This window comes from Neoarius graeffei, chromosome 3 (assembly GCF_027579695.1).
Source record: "Neoarius graeffei isolate fNeoGra1 chromosome 3, fNeoGra1.pri, whole genome shotgun sequence".
NCBI classification, from domain to species: Eukaryota; Metazoa; Chordata; class Actinopteri; order Siluriformes; family Ariidae; genus Neoarius; species Neoarius graeffei.
In genome coordinates this window covers 110,107,018-110,123,443 of record NC_083571.1, presented here as the reverse complement: position 1 = coordinate 110,123,443, position 16,426 = coordinate 110,107,018, and the positions used below count along the sequence as shown (strand labels likewise).

Below are 16,426 nucleotides of genomic sequence, written 5' to 3'. Positions count from 1 at the left end.
TGCAGTGATTTAGATGGCATTTCTTATGTCCTTTATACATAATTATACCCAGAAAAAAATCCATGTCCCATGTCCTTTAAGGTTTGCGATGGGAGTGACGAGGTTGGACAGGATGAGGAACGAGCACATCAGAGGGACAGCACATGTGGAGAGCTTGGGAATTAAGCTAAGAGAGATGAGACTGAGATGGTATGGGCGCATCCTGAAAAGAGATGCAGAAGAAGAAACCTTTATTTGTCACATGCACACTGAAATTCATCCTCTGCATTTAACCCACACACACCCAGAGCAGTAGGCAGCCACACTAAGAGTGCCCAGGGAGCAGTCAGGGGTTAAGGGCAAGGCTCAAGGGCACCTCAGCCCAAGGCCGCCCCATGTCAACCTAACTGCATGCCTTTGGACTGTGGGGGAAGCCGGAGCACCCGGAGGAAACCCATGCAGACACTGGGAGAGCATGCAAATTCCACACAGAAAGGCCCTTGCCGGCCACTGGGTTCGAACCTGGAACCTGTGAGGCGACCGTGCTAACCACTACACCACCGTGCCGCCCAAATTTTGAGTCGAGTCCGAGAACAAGACTCCAACCGCACCACTTGACGGTGGTTGTTGCCGCCTTTTTGTGAAACCATCTCTGCTACTGTGTTGGAAGGAGAATTTTGAAGATGGAGCTGCCAGGCAAAAGAAAACGAGGAAGGCCAAAGAGGAGATACATGGATATGGTGAGAGAGGACATGAAAGTGGCAGGTGTGGTAGAGAAGGATGCAGAAGACAGGGAGCAATGGAGACGAAAGATCCGCTGTGGCGACCCCTAATCGGGTGCAGCCAAAAGATCATGATATTTTCTCAAAATTATGACTTAATAATTCATAATTGGGTGCCATGGTGGTGCAGTGGTTAGCACTGTTGCCTCACAACAAGAAGGTTCCAGGTTCGAACCCCACAGTGGATGGGGACCTTTCTGTATGGAGTCTGCATTTGAACCCCATGTCTGCGTGGGTTTCCTCCCATAGTCCAGAGACGTGTGGTTAGGTAAAATACCCAACCAGTGGGGTTGCACAATCCAGTGCATACTGAATGCCAGTCTCAAGCCTGGATAGACTGGGCAGAGTTTCATCAGGAAAGGCAGCTGGTGTAAAACCTATGCCAAATCAAATATGTGGGGGAGAAAGATCCACTGTGGCGTCTCCCTAAAGCCTCGGTCACAACCGGCCGTATCTCCTACGGCTGGTTTACGTGCAAAAAACGCACGGAGGGCGCGCGTGTGACGTGCTGATTTTCGAGCCGTAGACTGGCTGCAGACCGGCCGCAGAGGTTCTTTGTCATGTCAAACAAACTCTACGGGCGCTTACGTTTTTTCAGGTTGCAAGACAAACTTGCGGCCAACGTGCGTCTTTCTCCATGAACAAAAAAAACGCAGCAGTTTGGGAAACTTCAAAAAATCGTATGTCCAGTTGTGACCTAGGCCAGGGCTTTCCACAAGCGCCGGCTGCCGGCCATACAGCCGAGTACACAATTGAGTCCAGCCGGCTACTTTAATGGCTATTATTTTTGTAGCCCACAGGCTCTAAATATTAATTTTCGCTTTTAATAAAATTAAATGTTTATCTAACGGATTGACAATAATGTCAAACTGAACGGCACTCATTTAAGTTGTGATTCGCGCTGTTTGTACCGATAATAACCACAAATTCCCCGCCGACTTCGTTGATCAAGGGAGAGTAACTCATCCGCGGCCCTGACATGCGGTGTGTGCGCGCGCACTCGGCGGAGGCAGTAGTGTGTCGGAGGGGACAGAAGCAGAGATGACGCTTATTTTGTCTCCGGTAAACCAGTCTTCTCTCGTTCAATTACGTGCTGGCATCAAAAGACACCGTTGGTTGTAAATGAACCGAAACTGAGTGGTTGGAGTGTATTTTCATACACAAATGGAGAAATGTTGGCTGAGTGTGTAATTGTGTCGCCCCACTGCAGACCGTTGTCGTTGTTAATTCATAGCATGCTCAGCTGCGTGAATGTGTCATGCACCGAAAATAAGAGATTTACAAGCCAGGAACGCCTCATGATGCAATACGCAAGAAAAGAAAGAAGATTTGCTGCCATTTTACTTTGTATTTGAGTAAAGCGAATAAATAAATGGTCTGTGGAAAATACATTTAATCCTGGGAACTGCATGCACAGGAGTTTATTTTGTGTTTACTTCCCCCCCCGGCTGGCTACTTATGTCACGGCTGGCTAGTATGAGCCTTAGTGGAAAGCCCTGCTAGGCTTAATGGGAGAAGAATTTCATAATTATGAGATCCATCCCATCCATTCGTTATCCGTAACCGCTCATCCTGGAGCCTATCCCAGCTGACTATGGGCGAGAGGTGGGGTACACCCTGGACAAGTCGCCAGGTCATCACAGGGCTGACACATAGAACATTCACATCTACAGTCAATTTCGACTTTGGACTGTCATGGAAACCGGAGCACCCGGAGGAAATCCTTGCAGACACGGGGAGAACATGCAGACACGGGGAGAACATGCAAACTCCACACAGAAAAGGCCCTTGTTGGCTGCTGGGCTCGAACTCAGAACCTTCTTGTTGTGAGGCGACAGTGCTAACCACTACACCACCGTACCACCCTGTAATTATGAGAACTTAAATTTTGTCTGCCAGATTATGACTTTTTTGGCTGAACCCTGCCCTGCATTAGGGTATTGTGGGGTTTTTTTTCATCTCATCTCATTATCTGTAGCCGCTTTATCCTGTTCTACAGGGTCGCAGGCAAGCTGGAGCCTATCCCAGCTGACTACGGGCAAAAGGCAGGGTACACCCTGGACAAGTCGCCAGGTCATCACAGGGCTGACACATAGACACAGACAACCATTCACACTCACATTCACACCTACGGTCAATTTCGAGTCACCAGTTAACCTAACCTGCATGTCTTTGGACTGTGGGGGAAACCGGAGCACCCGGAGGAAACCCACGCGGACACGGGGAGAACATGCAAACTCCACACAGAAAGGCCCTCGCCGGCCCCGGGGCTCGAACCCAGGACCTTCTTGCTGTGAGGCGACAGCGCTAACCACTACACCACCGTGCCGCCTCGGGGTTTTTTTTTTTGCCCCAAATATTTTCTTGATCCTCAGCTTCAAAATCCTACCTGCTGCCCAGCTGTCAGCCTTGAGGAATTTTCAGTCCAAGGTGTTTATGATCATATTCATGACTACAAAGGTTTGAAGTCTGTCTTTCCTCTCAACTATATGTATGCGTTGCACGCAAGTACATGTGAATAAACATAATAAACAAAGCAGGCTATAAGGAAATGCCAGCGCTCTCTTGGTTTATCTGAGAACAATTGAGAAACTTCCACCAGAAATAGGGAAACGCGTCATATGGTATTTCGAGCACCTGTGGAACTGCTTTTCCAGTGACGTGTTTATAGAATCTACTTTCCTGCAACATGGGAATGGTCGAGCTGGGATTGTTGGAGTGACGCTCAAACCAGAAACCCTGAGAATATGGAGTCTCAGTCATCCAGTTAATGGTGGAGTTGGCTGACATGAGAGGTGACCTAGGCAATAACAGATGCCCGAGAACTCACAAGGAGGTATCAGCTGCTTGTATGGCGAGCGACAAAAAAAGACACTTCTGTGCATCCTCCTCCTTGATCAGGATGTCCATCCAGAGCAGCTTGTCAACATCTCGATTGATTCTCTGGCACAATTCATGGCTTTCTTCAAAGCGTGGATACGCGGTGCTCTGCTGGTCCGTAAATTGACCAATGCAGAGTCCTGTCTGCACCGAAATAGCTCCTATTCCCTTCTGAAAATGAGTAATAACTATAGGAAGATAGAATATATAGGTCGAGACTATCCTGAAGTGAAAATAAAGGGTTTCACTGCGTGTACGAACTGCCATTCTGAACCATACATCAAACCACATTGTTGGCGCTGGTCACTTGATGGCGCTGTTGTGTGATTTGACCTGCAGGATTTTGTGTGTGACTTTTTGCCTGTTGGGTTGCAGGTCTGTAGTTGGCAGCCATATTGCTAATATTCTAATTTCATCTGCTGTATTGTTCAATATCATGTAGGTTTTTTGGTTTTTTTTGCAATAAAATTATACATGGGACACTTTTCCATGGAATAAAAACGATGTTCTATTCCCTTCTAGCGGGTTTACAGGGCTCTACATTAACTTTTGAAACCACTTGTCCTGTCGGGCAAGTTGAAAGGAAATTTACTTGTCCAAATGTAAAGTTGACTTGTTAATGAAGTTGACTGGTTGAAGTTGACTGGTTAATGAAGCAAACCTCGCCGCCATGTTTGTGTACAAACTGTCAGTCACTCGTGAGAGTGGAAGTTTTACATCCCCAACGTGTCTCTTTTCCAGTTTTTCCATATATTCAATGCGGAAGATTAAATGCCTTTTGCTAGCCTTTCGGGTGTTCAGCGCGTCTTTCTCTTACCTTGTGGCAAACTGTCGCAGCCACTCGCTCGCACAGAAGTTTTATATCTCCGACATGTCTCTCTTTTCCAGTTTTTTGATGTCCGTTGGTTTGTTTTTCTCCTGCAAATATGCGTGAAGAATATCCACTGAAGTTTTGGTAGCCTTTCGGGTGTTCAACACGTCTTCAGTTTACTTATTTAGTACTTAGCACCGAATTAACCTTGTCTTCTCTCTTTCCCGGCTGACAAAGAAATGATTGTGCGCACGCGCAGCAGAAAAGTTATCACTGGATCTGCGCATGAGCTCTGATGTGTGATGACGTGTTGTCTTGACAACGTGCAATATTATAACGATATTGCATGCTCATTCTCCATTGGGGAGAGTGAAGTAACACATGGAGGATAAGCGATACGATAATATTGCGTCCCATCTATAAACCAGGGCTCGACAGTAACGGTTGTCCGGGACAAGTGATACTTGATGTCGGACAAGCTCATCGTCTCAGTTACTTGTCCGATCGGACAAGTGCCAAAATACGCCGATATTCGGGTTACATATCAAATTTATCAGTTTATTCACATGATTTCCAAAGCATCTCACTCGACATATTGTTTTGATGAATCGCCAGATGTTTCTATTCGGAAAGAGCGATGTGCGCATGCGCAATATTCCACTTTCGAAACCAGCCAATACCGCTTCGTGTGTTTGAGCTGAAAAGTAAACGGTCGTTTATGATTGGTTTTAATCGTGTCATACACGTGGATTTGTTGACATTTCTGTTGGCGGGATCGTTATTCAACTGTATATTTACGGTGAGTGTGTGGTAATTTCCAAATCTTTGGATTGTTGTTGATGGTGTTCATTATATAGCCGAGCGCGCGCTGGCGGGGAATGTGCGCCTGCATGCGTGTGGATTGACAGGGAGTGAGGTAGGAGTGGGGAAAGTTATTTAGGAAATACCAAGCTGTCAAATGGCTGCTAATTAGGTTACCGGCTGTATTAATTAACTAATTAGTAATGGGAGTTTAGGGATTTGAAACAGGGCTCTATAATTTAGATATAATTATGGATTATTTGAAATGATCTTTTTTTGACCATTAAATACCATACAGGAGCCACACTGAATAATTAGACAACAATTAATCAGTGGAGGATATATATTCAAAATTAATAATTTAAAAATTAATAAATATATAATATTTTAATTTACTCTAAATTGACCGTGAATGTGAGTGTGAATGGTTGTCTGTGTCTATGTGTCAGCCCTGTGATGACCTGGCGACTTGTCCAGGGTGTACCCCGCCTTTCGCCCATAGTCAGCTGGGATAGGCTCCAGCTTGCCTGCGACCCTGTAGAACAGGATAAAGCGGCTACAGATAATGAGATGAGATGAGAGAATTTAAATTTTCTGGTTTTCAATTTCTCATAAATAAAATTAATGATTGACGGAGTCCAATTGTACAGAAGCCGAGAGAGGCCCTTCATATAATCCTTTTTTTATTCACCTTGTTATCCCGAGATAACGACATAATTAATTCAGGATCTCGAGAAAACAACACCACTAATTCAAGATCGAGAAAACAAAACCGTTATTTCGAGATCTCGAGAAAACAAAACAATTATTTCATGATCTCGAGTAAACAGCTGAGAAATGGTTCATTCAGGTGCGCCAAGAGCTAGGGCGTAATTTTGGGTAGGGACGCTAGGGACGTGTCCCTACCAATATTCAGCCGCTACTGTGGAATCACGATCAATAAAACCGATGTCTTAACCTGAGCAATGATTATATAGCACACAAAGGGTTAAATGTATGACACTACTAATAATCCCCCCTCTAACGTAGATATTCTCTGATTAGCTACCTGTTTCTCGCTAACTTGCATGGCTGGCTATCCCAGCTCTCACTCCATCTGCTGTAAAAGCAGCACACTCCTCAAAGTCCCTCCTGACTTTTTTTCTTTGTCCGTATGGTCAGCTTCAAACTTTAGTTAAGCTTGAAGGTGTCAATTTTGGAGCAGGGGGTTATTTCTTGGATAGCAGCCTCTTAGTCCATGGTGATCTGAACTGTAGACAGTGATCAATCAGCTTCCAGTTCATGGCAGGGCTGTGCCATGGTGGTTCCCAGGTTGTTCCTGACCATCCAAACCAATTTCCTTTCAGCTGAGGGTGACAGTTCGGGTTTCCTTGAAGCAAAGTGGCTTGGCAAAGTGACTACACCTCACAATAACATGGATACAATTGTTTGAACTGATCTTGGAATTTGCAGTTGTTTAGAAATGGCTCCAAGAGACATTCCAGAGTTATGTACATCTGTGATCCTCTCTCAGATCTGCACTGAGCTCCTTGGACTTTCCCATTTTACTGTGTGTTGGTCAATCCAATGAGTGCTGTAAACAAACCCTTTTTATGAAGGCACAGAAGCTACCAGCTGTAGTCAATCATGATCGCTAACAGGAAGTTAAGAGATCTCGGCCTTGGCAAGATGAGACATTTTGGAAGTTTCAGCACCTCTGAATTAATAATCTAAGTGAGCGTATGTAAATCTTTGACCCTGTGTTGATTTCAGAAAATCCAAAGAAAATTAAAGCTTGTGCACTAAAATCTCGACCTCTACTGCAACACAATGAGTCCAGAACTGTGAGTAAATTCTATATAGTGAAATACAGTGTTGATTTGAAGAACTTTGTCATTCGTTCCCTTGAGTGAGTCAGTTCTTCCTCCTCCTTTTTTGTGCCCCGACTTCTTCTGCAACATCTTGGCAAACCTTGCATGAATGAAAAGCTCTCACTGCGAAACCATGGCAGACCAAACCATTCTCCAAAACAGGGGAATAAAACCTTATCTAATGAGTTGCAAGTGATCTGGGTATATCTCCGGCAGGTTTATTCTGCATGTCGTTGTTTCTTGTTTTGTCTCCTCTTGATGTTCTGGAGCTCCAAAAACCAAACCTGCTGTTTTGTGGGGTGAAATGGTGTTTTAATAAAGCCCTGCTGCACTGAATAACTCCTTGTGTTCCTTTGTGTTGTAGATAAGCGTGTGGATTACCCATTGTCGTCTCTGCTGGAGTGTTTCCAGTGCTCCCGTCACGATGAGCACGTGTCTTACGGAGAATCGGGTGTCACTGTTCCTCCGTTCGGATGCACGTTCTCCACAGGTGAAGCTTTGGCACTTTACACGCATGCGTTGCGAGATGAGTGTAGCTAAGCCGTGAGAAATGGAGAGGATATTTACACGGTGGTGCGAAGACGTGAAGTCTATCTTCGAGTGAAAAATATTTTCAAACGCAAGAAGATAAACTTCATGTTTTCACGCCACCATGGAATGTTCTTTATGGACACATCCAAAAAAAACCCCCACAAGTTAATCAAAAATTTATTTATTTATTTATTTATTTTTCCTCAATTGAATAAAAAAAATGTTCTATTCCCTTCTAGCAGGTTTCATTCATTCGGTTCGATAGCATGCAATATTGTTAGCGTGTCGCTTATCCGATGTGTATTAAATCACTCTACCCAATGGACAATGAGTGTTGAATATGGTTTGATATTGTATGACGTCACACATCGGAGACGTAAAACTTCCGCACTAGCGAATGACCAACTGTGACGATTTGTAAACAAACATGGCCGCCAGGTTTGCTTTGTTAAATACAGAAACTTTTGAGAGAATTTTGAAAGAGAGACACGTTCAACACCCGAAAGGAGTGTATTTAAATATATTTATTTAAATGTCCCTCAGATCTGTGCTGTATTTTGTATAAAAAATGACTTTCAACCCAAGAAGATAAACTTCTTCAGATCTTCAAGCCAACGTTTTTTTTTTTTTTAAATGTTATCAACACATTCACAAAGTACCCAAATTTATCAAAACGACTCCTCGATTTCCTCACGACTGACACGTAGAGATTTATGTCACAGTTTTGGTTCTCCATGCCCTGGATGTAGCTCGTATGAAAAATACGAGTGGTGTATTTCCCGGTAAAACACTCGTCTGTCATATTAAAACATCTCCATCTTGAGACGAGGCAAGAAATGCACGGACTGGTTCCTTATAGATTCTTTTCAATGCTTGACCTGTGTTTGCGTGGTTTGAATGCAATGCACTGCTTCCACACGATTGATTGGCTGGTTGGAAAATATCAGGTGTGTCTAAAGTGTGTGTTTGTGAGAGATCAAAAGTGATCACTTGTAGTTGATTCTGAAAGAAATAGTTTAGTGTGATTTTTCGACAGCTGCTGTGTGTAAATATAATAAGTAAAACGTAATAAATGTATTTGGCACTAAATGTAGTGAAGATGTCGGACAACCTCTTATGATTCTAAAGCATGCAGATAATACGGTGTCTGTAAATATAATAATTCCAGCACACATTCCTGCACAGCTGCTCCAGGTTTTTTTTGTGAAAGAAAACATCTTAAATGTTATCACTGTCTGAAATCTGACTTGAATGGTGTGTGTGTGTGTGTGTGATGCAGCTCCTGGGCAGAGCAGCACACTGGCTGTAGCGAACGAGGAAGGGATCGTGAGCCTTTATAACACTGAGAAACGCAGCACTGTACTGAAAGGTGAGGAAACCATCATCTGACTCTAAAAGGGGCTGAAATGTTCAGAAAATGGTTGCGGTCAAAATTTAATTCTCACTCCACTCCATGTGTGTTGTGCTTTGTATTGTAAGAATATTTTGGAACTTTTTTTTTCCCCATCCATCCATTTTTCTATCATTTATCCGGATCTGGGTTGCGGGGGTAGCAGCCCAGACTTCCCTCTCCCTGGCCACCTCCACCAGCTCTTTCAGGGGAAGACCGAGGCGTTCCCAGGCCAGCCAAGAGATGTAATCTCTTCAGCGTGTCCTGTGTCTGCCCTGGGGTCTCCTCCCGGTGGGGCATGCCCAGAAAACCTCCCTTGGGAAGTGTCCAGGGGGCATCCTAACAAGGTGCCCGAACCACCTTAACTGACCCCTTTTGATGCACAGGAGCAGCGGTTCTACTCTGAGTCTCTCCCGAATGACCAAGCTTCTCACCCTGTCTCTAAAGGAGAGCCCAGCCACCCTGCGGAGAAAACTCATTTTGACCGCTTGTATCTGCGATCTCATTCTTTTGGTCACCTACCCATAGCTCGTGACCATAGGTGAGAGTGGGAACGTAGATGGACCAGTAAATTGAGAGCTTTGCCTTTTAGCTCTGCACTGTTTCTGCCACAACAGACCAGTTTAGCGTCCGCATCACTGCTGATGCTGCCCCGATCTGTTTGTCAAACTCCTGTTTCCCCCTTACCCTCCCTTGTGAACAAAACTCCAAGATACTTAAACTCCTCCACTTTAGGTAGCAAACCCCCCCCCCCGACCCAGAGTAGGCACTCCGTGCCATGGCCATGTTCTTGGAGGTGCTGATCCTCATCCCAGCTGCTTCGCACTCTGCTGCAAACCGTCCCAGCGCATGCTGTAAGTCACAAATCGGTGAAGCCAACAGAACCACATCATCTGCAAAAAGCAGAGACGTGATCCAGCTGCCACCAAACCGGTAGGTCTGTCTGGCCTCCTCCCCCACCATCTGATCCAGCTCGCCACCCGGTAGTGATCAGTTGACAGTTCTGCTCCTTTCTTCACCCAAGTGTCTAAGACATACGGTCATAGATCAGATGAAACGACTACAAAGTCAATCATCGATCTACGGCCTAGAGTGTCCTCATGCCACGTGCTCGTATGGACACCCTTATGCTCAAATATGGTGTTCGTTATGGCCAAACCATGCATGGCACAGAAGTCCAGCAACAACACCACTTGGGTTCAAATCGGGCAGGCTGTTCCTCCCAATCGCACCCCTCCAGGTCTCGCTGTCATTGCCCATGTGAGCGTTGGAGTCCCCCAGTAAAACAATGGCATCTCCTCATGGTGCTCTGTCTAGCATCCCACTCAAGGACTCCAAGAAGGCCGGGTACTCTGAACTACCATTTGGCGCATAAGCACAAATGAGTCAGGGACTGTTCCCTGACCTGAAGGCTCAGGGAAACGACCCTCTTGTTCACTGGGGGGGGCTACCAATCCTGCCCGGTGCCACTCACCCTTGGCAACTCCAGCATGGGAGAGTCCAACCCCTCTCCAGGAAATTGGTTCCCAAGCTATGCGTTGAGGTGAGCCCAACTATATCTAGTCGATGCCGCACAAGCTCGGGCTCCTTTCCCACCAGAGAGGTGACATTCCATGTCCCAAAAGGCAGTTTTGTCAGTCAGGGATTAGTATGCCGGGGCCTCTGCCTTTTGGCTGCCACCCGATCCACAGTGCACCAGACCCTTACGGCACCTCCTGCAAGTGGTGGGTCCCCCCCCCCCCCCCCCCCCAAACAAACAAGATTATTTCTTGACAGCTTGGAAACCTCATGGTATCTTTTATGATCAGTATCAGTCACACCCTTTTGAAAAAAAAAATCTTTCTGGTCTCCAAGGGGTTTGAGCCAAGCTCATTCTCAAGAGATCATTTGATTTCTGCAGGTTGAGCTGCACTTTTTGCTGTGACTGTAAAGTCCTGTATGAGGAGCTGCCGTAGCCTAGTTTGTGGCCTGGTGGGCAGTTGAGTGTGTCACTTCGACTGCTTTTCTTCTGCTGCCCGGGCCTGTGCATTCTCAAAGGTAGCAAGGCCGTGCTTCACTGTTTTCTTCCAGGAGCCCTTATCACTTGTGAGTTTCTTTGTGCATTTGAAGACATCCTTGTTGCGCTGGTATGGGACTACAATGTATGAATCAGTCTTTTTCCCTGAGCAAGCTCGCCGTACAGAACATCCTTGGGGATCCTACTGTTGGCTATTCGAACCGCGTGACCCATCCAACGCGTACATATTTGGTTCAATACGCTAAACACTGTGAAATCTGCGCATTCCAAGACTGAGTTGTTTGGGATTTTGGACTGCCTTTCAGATTTTTCAAGAGTAGGTCATAAGAATTTTCCCCGGCACCCAATTTTGTTTGTTTCATGGACTGAAAGCTATTGAATTCGAATCACAGAATTCCAACTTTTTTTTTTTAACAGAACAGTTAATGAATTTATCTCTGCATGGCCCTAAATTCTCCGCTATTTTTTCCTGCTTCACCATGACCCAATTCAAGATGCTGCGTCATGCATCACATGGTGGGCTTTCCCCGTTTGCACAAGGTATCGTGGGATACAAATTTGAAACAGGAGAGAAAAATGGAGGACGAGTGTGTGCGAATGAAACATGAAAGACCGACTACAGTAACAGAATGAGAGAAGAAAAGACGTTATGTTATATACGAAGGAAAGGAAACGCAGGACCAAACTAATAAATATCGGCGCTCAGCGAACACCTCGGTGTGATCAGCTGTTCGTTTAGCGACAGAATGATGGAACTGTCAGTGCACGCTCAAAGGTAAACCTGTAGATGGCATTCATGCAACACTGTGGATGCCAGCTGCTGTAAAACCCCAAAGAAGAAGGTAAACTTGCGCATGCGCACACGGACTTCCTCTGTCTGCTTGACTGCACGAAGCGAGCGATTTCATGCACATTATTTGCTTTAATCCGCTCAAATTAAATAACTTCCCAGCCACAGAATGGCCGGATATTTTGTGAGATATTACAGAAATAAACATATATCACAATGACCACATTTCAGAGGGAACTAAATTTTATTTATTTATTTTTAATCGAAACGCTGTCTAGCTTTAATGTTGATGATTTGTCAAAGATTTCGCACGTGGAACATATTTAGCCTTTGCTCCTGACGGGCTCTAAGGGTCCGTGTCTCACGACCGTATCGTCTGTCTCTGTCAGTAAAGTGATTTCAAATCAGCTGACTGGTCTCCAAGGGGTCACATTTCATAAAATGTCCTTCATTCACTTGAACTAATTAAGCGTAAGATATTGCATGATGATGCATTTGAATAAAACTTGGACACGAGGACTTGGAGAAACCAAAGAAAACCCTCAACTTGGACTTCCTCCTTGATCTCCACCCCGAGTTCAGCAGCGACGTCTCTTGTCGGGGTTGAAAATGTTGTAGTTCGGACGGCTCACGTTAAACCGGGAGAGATGGTGCGAAAAGGTGACATCGAAACGGTATTCATTGGAATGCGGAAAGGGTTCCATCATAGCCCAGGCCTAAGCCGTGCTGTTTCTCGTCCACAGAATGGCTGGCGCATGATAACGCGGTGTTTGATATCGCCTGGGTCCCCGGAGCAAACAGCCTGGTGAGTTCTTCAGCGGCTCGGTTTGATCTTTCAGGTACTTTAAGAGACTTGGATTAAGCCGAGTGATGTTTTGGTGTGAAGGTGACGGCGTCGGGGGATCAGACAGCCCGGCTGTGGGACGTGATCTCCGGGGAGCTGCTGGGAAGCTTTAAAGGGCATCAGTGCAGCCTGAAGAGTGTGGCCTTTCCCAAACAGGAGAAAGGTAATGCCTTCGTTCTGTCTGCTGTTTGCTTCATGAATCTGTCTGTCTTCTTTCAGGATTATTTTAGTTCCTGTTGTGTTTGACTAAAACCGCTTCAGTCTTGCAGTATTAATATTTTATATCTTGTATATTTTATAATTTTATATCTGAGGAGTCGTCGTTTCATTAGTTCTGGGAATGTTTTCTGTTCAAGCCATATTTTGTTCCCTCAGCTGTTTTCTGCACTGGAGGCAGGGACGGGAATATCATGCTGTGGGACATGAGGTGCAGTAAGAAAGGTAGGCGTGGGAATGTTGGATAATGAGAACCAAATGAGGGCACGAGTCTGTATGTCTGTCTGTCTTTCACGGTTTTTAGTTGTCTGTCTGTTAATGTTTGTGTCGGTCTGTCAAGGCCAATTTATGCTGACAACCCAGTCCTCGCAGATAGCGTCGCAGACAGTGTCTGCGTAGCCCCCCCACCTTCGCAGACGCTCTGCGTGCACCTCCCAAAAATTGTGACCACCGCAGAAGCCTCGCAGACAGCGCCACAGACGAGTGCTCTGATTGGTCCACTCTACCCGCTGTACACACACTTCCGCTTCCCTACTTTCCCGGTTTTTGTTTTCACGACCGGCATTTTTAAAAACACGAGCGAAGATGGAGCAGCATGAAGAGCGGTTGATTGAGGAAGTACGTACATCTATACGACTCCAGTTCTAGTCATTATAAAAAAAAAAAAAGTTCTAGTCATTATAAGTAACCGGAGGATAAACACTCCACTAACCACACCCACCAACTACTCCTAGCGACTTCGCGCCCCCTTGCGTTGTGGCGGTGAATAACATCGCGCACGCCTATTACTCCCCGCTCAACGATAAATTACAACTGTCTGCAAAAAGCTATCTGCGAAAGCCTTGTCGCAAGAGCATGCAGAGGCCTTTAGTGTTTGGCAGTCTGTAAGTTTTCCTTGGTGTCTCAGTCTGTCTCCTGGAGTCTCTGTCTGTAGGTGTCTCGGTCTGTCAGTTTTCTTCTGTCTGTCAGTGTCTCAGTCTGTCTGCTGGAGTCTGTCTCTGTTCCTGTTTATGGTTTGTCAGTTTTCCTCTGTCAGTTAGTGTTTGTAGGTGTCTGTCTCTGTTGGTGTCTGTCTGTTAGTGTTTGGCAGTCTCTAAGTTTTCCTCAGGCTGTCAGTGTCTTGGTCTGTCTGCTGGAGTCTCTCTCTGTTAGTGTCTGACTGTAGGTGTCTTGGTCAGTCAGTTTTCTCCTGTCTGTGTCTGTTTTCTATCAGGGTCTGTCTGCTGGAGTTTCTCTGTTAGTGTTTGGTGGGCTGTCTGTAAGTGTCTCCGTCTGCTGGAGTCTGTCTTTTGTTCATGTTTGGTGCTCTGTTGGTGTCTGTCTGTCAGTGTCTCAGTCTGTCTCTGTTAGTGTTTGGCAGTCTGTCGGTTTTCTTCTGCCTGTTGGTGTCTCTCGGTTAGTGTCCGTCAGTGTCTCAGTTTGTCTGCTGGAGTTTTTCTGTTCGTGTTTGGCGATCTGTCTGCTGGTGTCTAAGTTTTCCCCTCTCTGTCAGTGTCTCAGTCTGCTGGAGTCTGTCTCTGTTCATCTTTGGCGGTTTGTCAGTTTCCATCTGTCATTGTCTCTCTCTTAGTGTCTGTAGGTGTCTCACTCTGTCAGCTTTGGTCTGTCTGTCTTTATTAGTGTCTCAGTCTGTCTGCTGGAGTCTGTTTCTGTTAGTGTTTTGGTGGTCTGTCAGTTTTCCTGTCTGTCAGTCTCTTGATCTGTTGGTTTTCTTCGGTTTGTTGGTGTCTGTCTCGGTTAGTGTCAGTCAGTGTCTGTCTGTCAATTTTCCTTTGTCAATGTCTGTCTCTGTTAGCGTTTGTCTCTGTCTTTCAGTGTCTGACACAAATGATCCTTGTCCTTTTTTTTTTTTTTTTTAAACAGACGGCTTCTACAGGCAGATGAAGCAGATAAGTGGAGCTCATATGAAGATGGTGAGAAACACGCCACAAACAAAGAAAAAACGAGTGCCGTCCAGAGGAATGGCTCCTTCTGTGGTGAGACGGGTTTTAGTGCTACAGTACTGATGGGGGGGAAAAGGGTTGCGACAACTAATCAACATTTAATCATAAAATAATTATCAACTAATTTCATTGTTGTTATCATGAAACTCACCATGGGAGACAGTACATCACCTTCATTTCATCAGGTGATCCATCCTGGCAAATAATGGTAACGCTATTTGAGGGAGGTCTTTTATTAGAGCTTTGGAACACACAAGCCTTTTTATATTTATTTATTTATTTATTGAAACAACAGTTATGAAGAATGTCATCGCGCAATCTTTATCTTGCAAGTTGTCAGTGGGTTTTTTATTTTTTTAAATATACAAATGGACCAGGTTCAGGACGCTTTGAGAGAGCTGTCGTTTACATAATGCTTTTATAACAGGTGTAAATTTTTTTTTTTTTAGAAGAGCATAGAAATCATTGATTTGCGTAACGTGTAGGCTTTGTAAATAAGGTGATGTGTACTGGACAGATGTGTAAGCAGCAGATACACTTTACAAGCGCTCAGGAATTCATGCATGTATGATTTTAGTAGAATCAAAATTTAAGGGTTAACTTTCGGGTTAAAATCTAATTATGATGTAATGGTAATTCAGGGTTTTCTCTCTCGAACGTGTTCTGGAGGGTTGCTATCATTTAAAGCTTGACTGCCTTTCAGATTTTAAGTGTAGGTCATAAGAATTTTCCCCGACACCCAATTATTTTTGTTTAGTGGACCGAAAGCTACTGAAATTGAATCACAGACTTCCAATTTTATTTGTGTTTTTTTTTTTTTTTTTTATACAGAACAATTAATGAATTTAGGGCCATGTGGCCCTAAATTCTCCACTATTTTTTCCTGCTTCACCATGACCCAATTCAAGATACTACATCATGCATGACGTGGTGAGCTTTCCCTGTTCATGCAAGGCATTGTGGGATACAAATTTGAAACAGGAGAGAAAAATGGAGGACGTGAGTGTGTGAAAGAAACGTGAAAGACTGACTACAGTAACGGAAAGCGAGAAGAAAAGACGTTATGTTGTATACGAAGGAAAGGAAACGCGAGAATACATGCATGTTATTTACCAGCTGGGAGGTCCGTATGGTGAAATACCGTGACCGAGGTCTTGAAAGTACTGAGCGAGGCCCTCTGGGTCGAGGTCCGTATTTAAGGCCGAGGTCACGGTATTTCACCATACGGACCGACCTTAAGCTGGTAAATAATTTCTTTTTTTCTTTACCCAATTCTAACAGAAAACGAGAGCGCCCGAAAGGGAAAACCGAGCCGAGCCGCCATTTTGAATCCTCATTCACGGCTGTAATGCAAATGGCTTCCTCCTCGGTATACAAGTGCACTTCCATGGCAGGAAAAAAAAAAACTACATTTTGCCGCCTATGTAGTCCACTATTTATACAAAACTGAGTCATTCAGGATTCAGCCATGTTTTTGCTCGGCGTTCGCAGCAGTTAGAGGTTTTTAGCTTTCTCCTGAAATGTTTTCTTTTATTTCTTCTTCCTCAGGGTAGTAAAACTCGCTTTCGCTGTGAACACTGTCGTTATCGCTA

General features: G+C 44.9%; 1 protein-coding gene across 1 annotated transcript in view; it reads left to right on the top strand.

Annotated features, from left to right (window-relative positions):
• Positions 1-16,426, top strand: part of dtl (denticleless E3 ubiquitin protein ligase homolog (Drosophila)) — a 59,223-nt gene that overhangs the window by 3,544 nt on the left and 39,253 nt on the right. The window contains exons 2-7 of the mRNA XM_060917892.1: positions 7,468-7,593; positions 8,914-9,003; positions 12,575-12,636; positions 12,718-12,838; positions 13,051-13,116; positions 14,755-14,867. Coding sequence (XP_060773875.1) covers positions 7,468-7,593; positions 8,914-9,003; positions 12,575-12,636; positions 12,718-12,838; positions 13,051-13,116; positions 14,755-14,867 — 578 coding nt within the window. The remainder of the gene's footprint in view (positions 1-7,467; positions 7,594-8,913; positions 9,004-12,574; positions 12,637-12,717; positions 12,839-13,050; positions 13,117-14,754; positions 14,868-16,426) is intronic.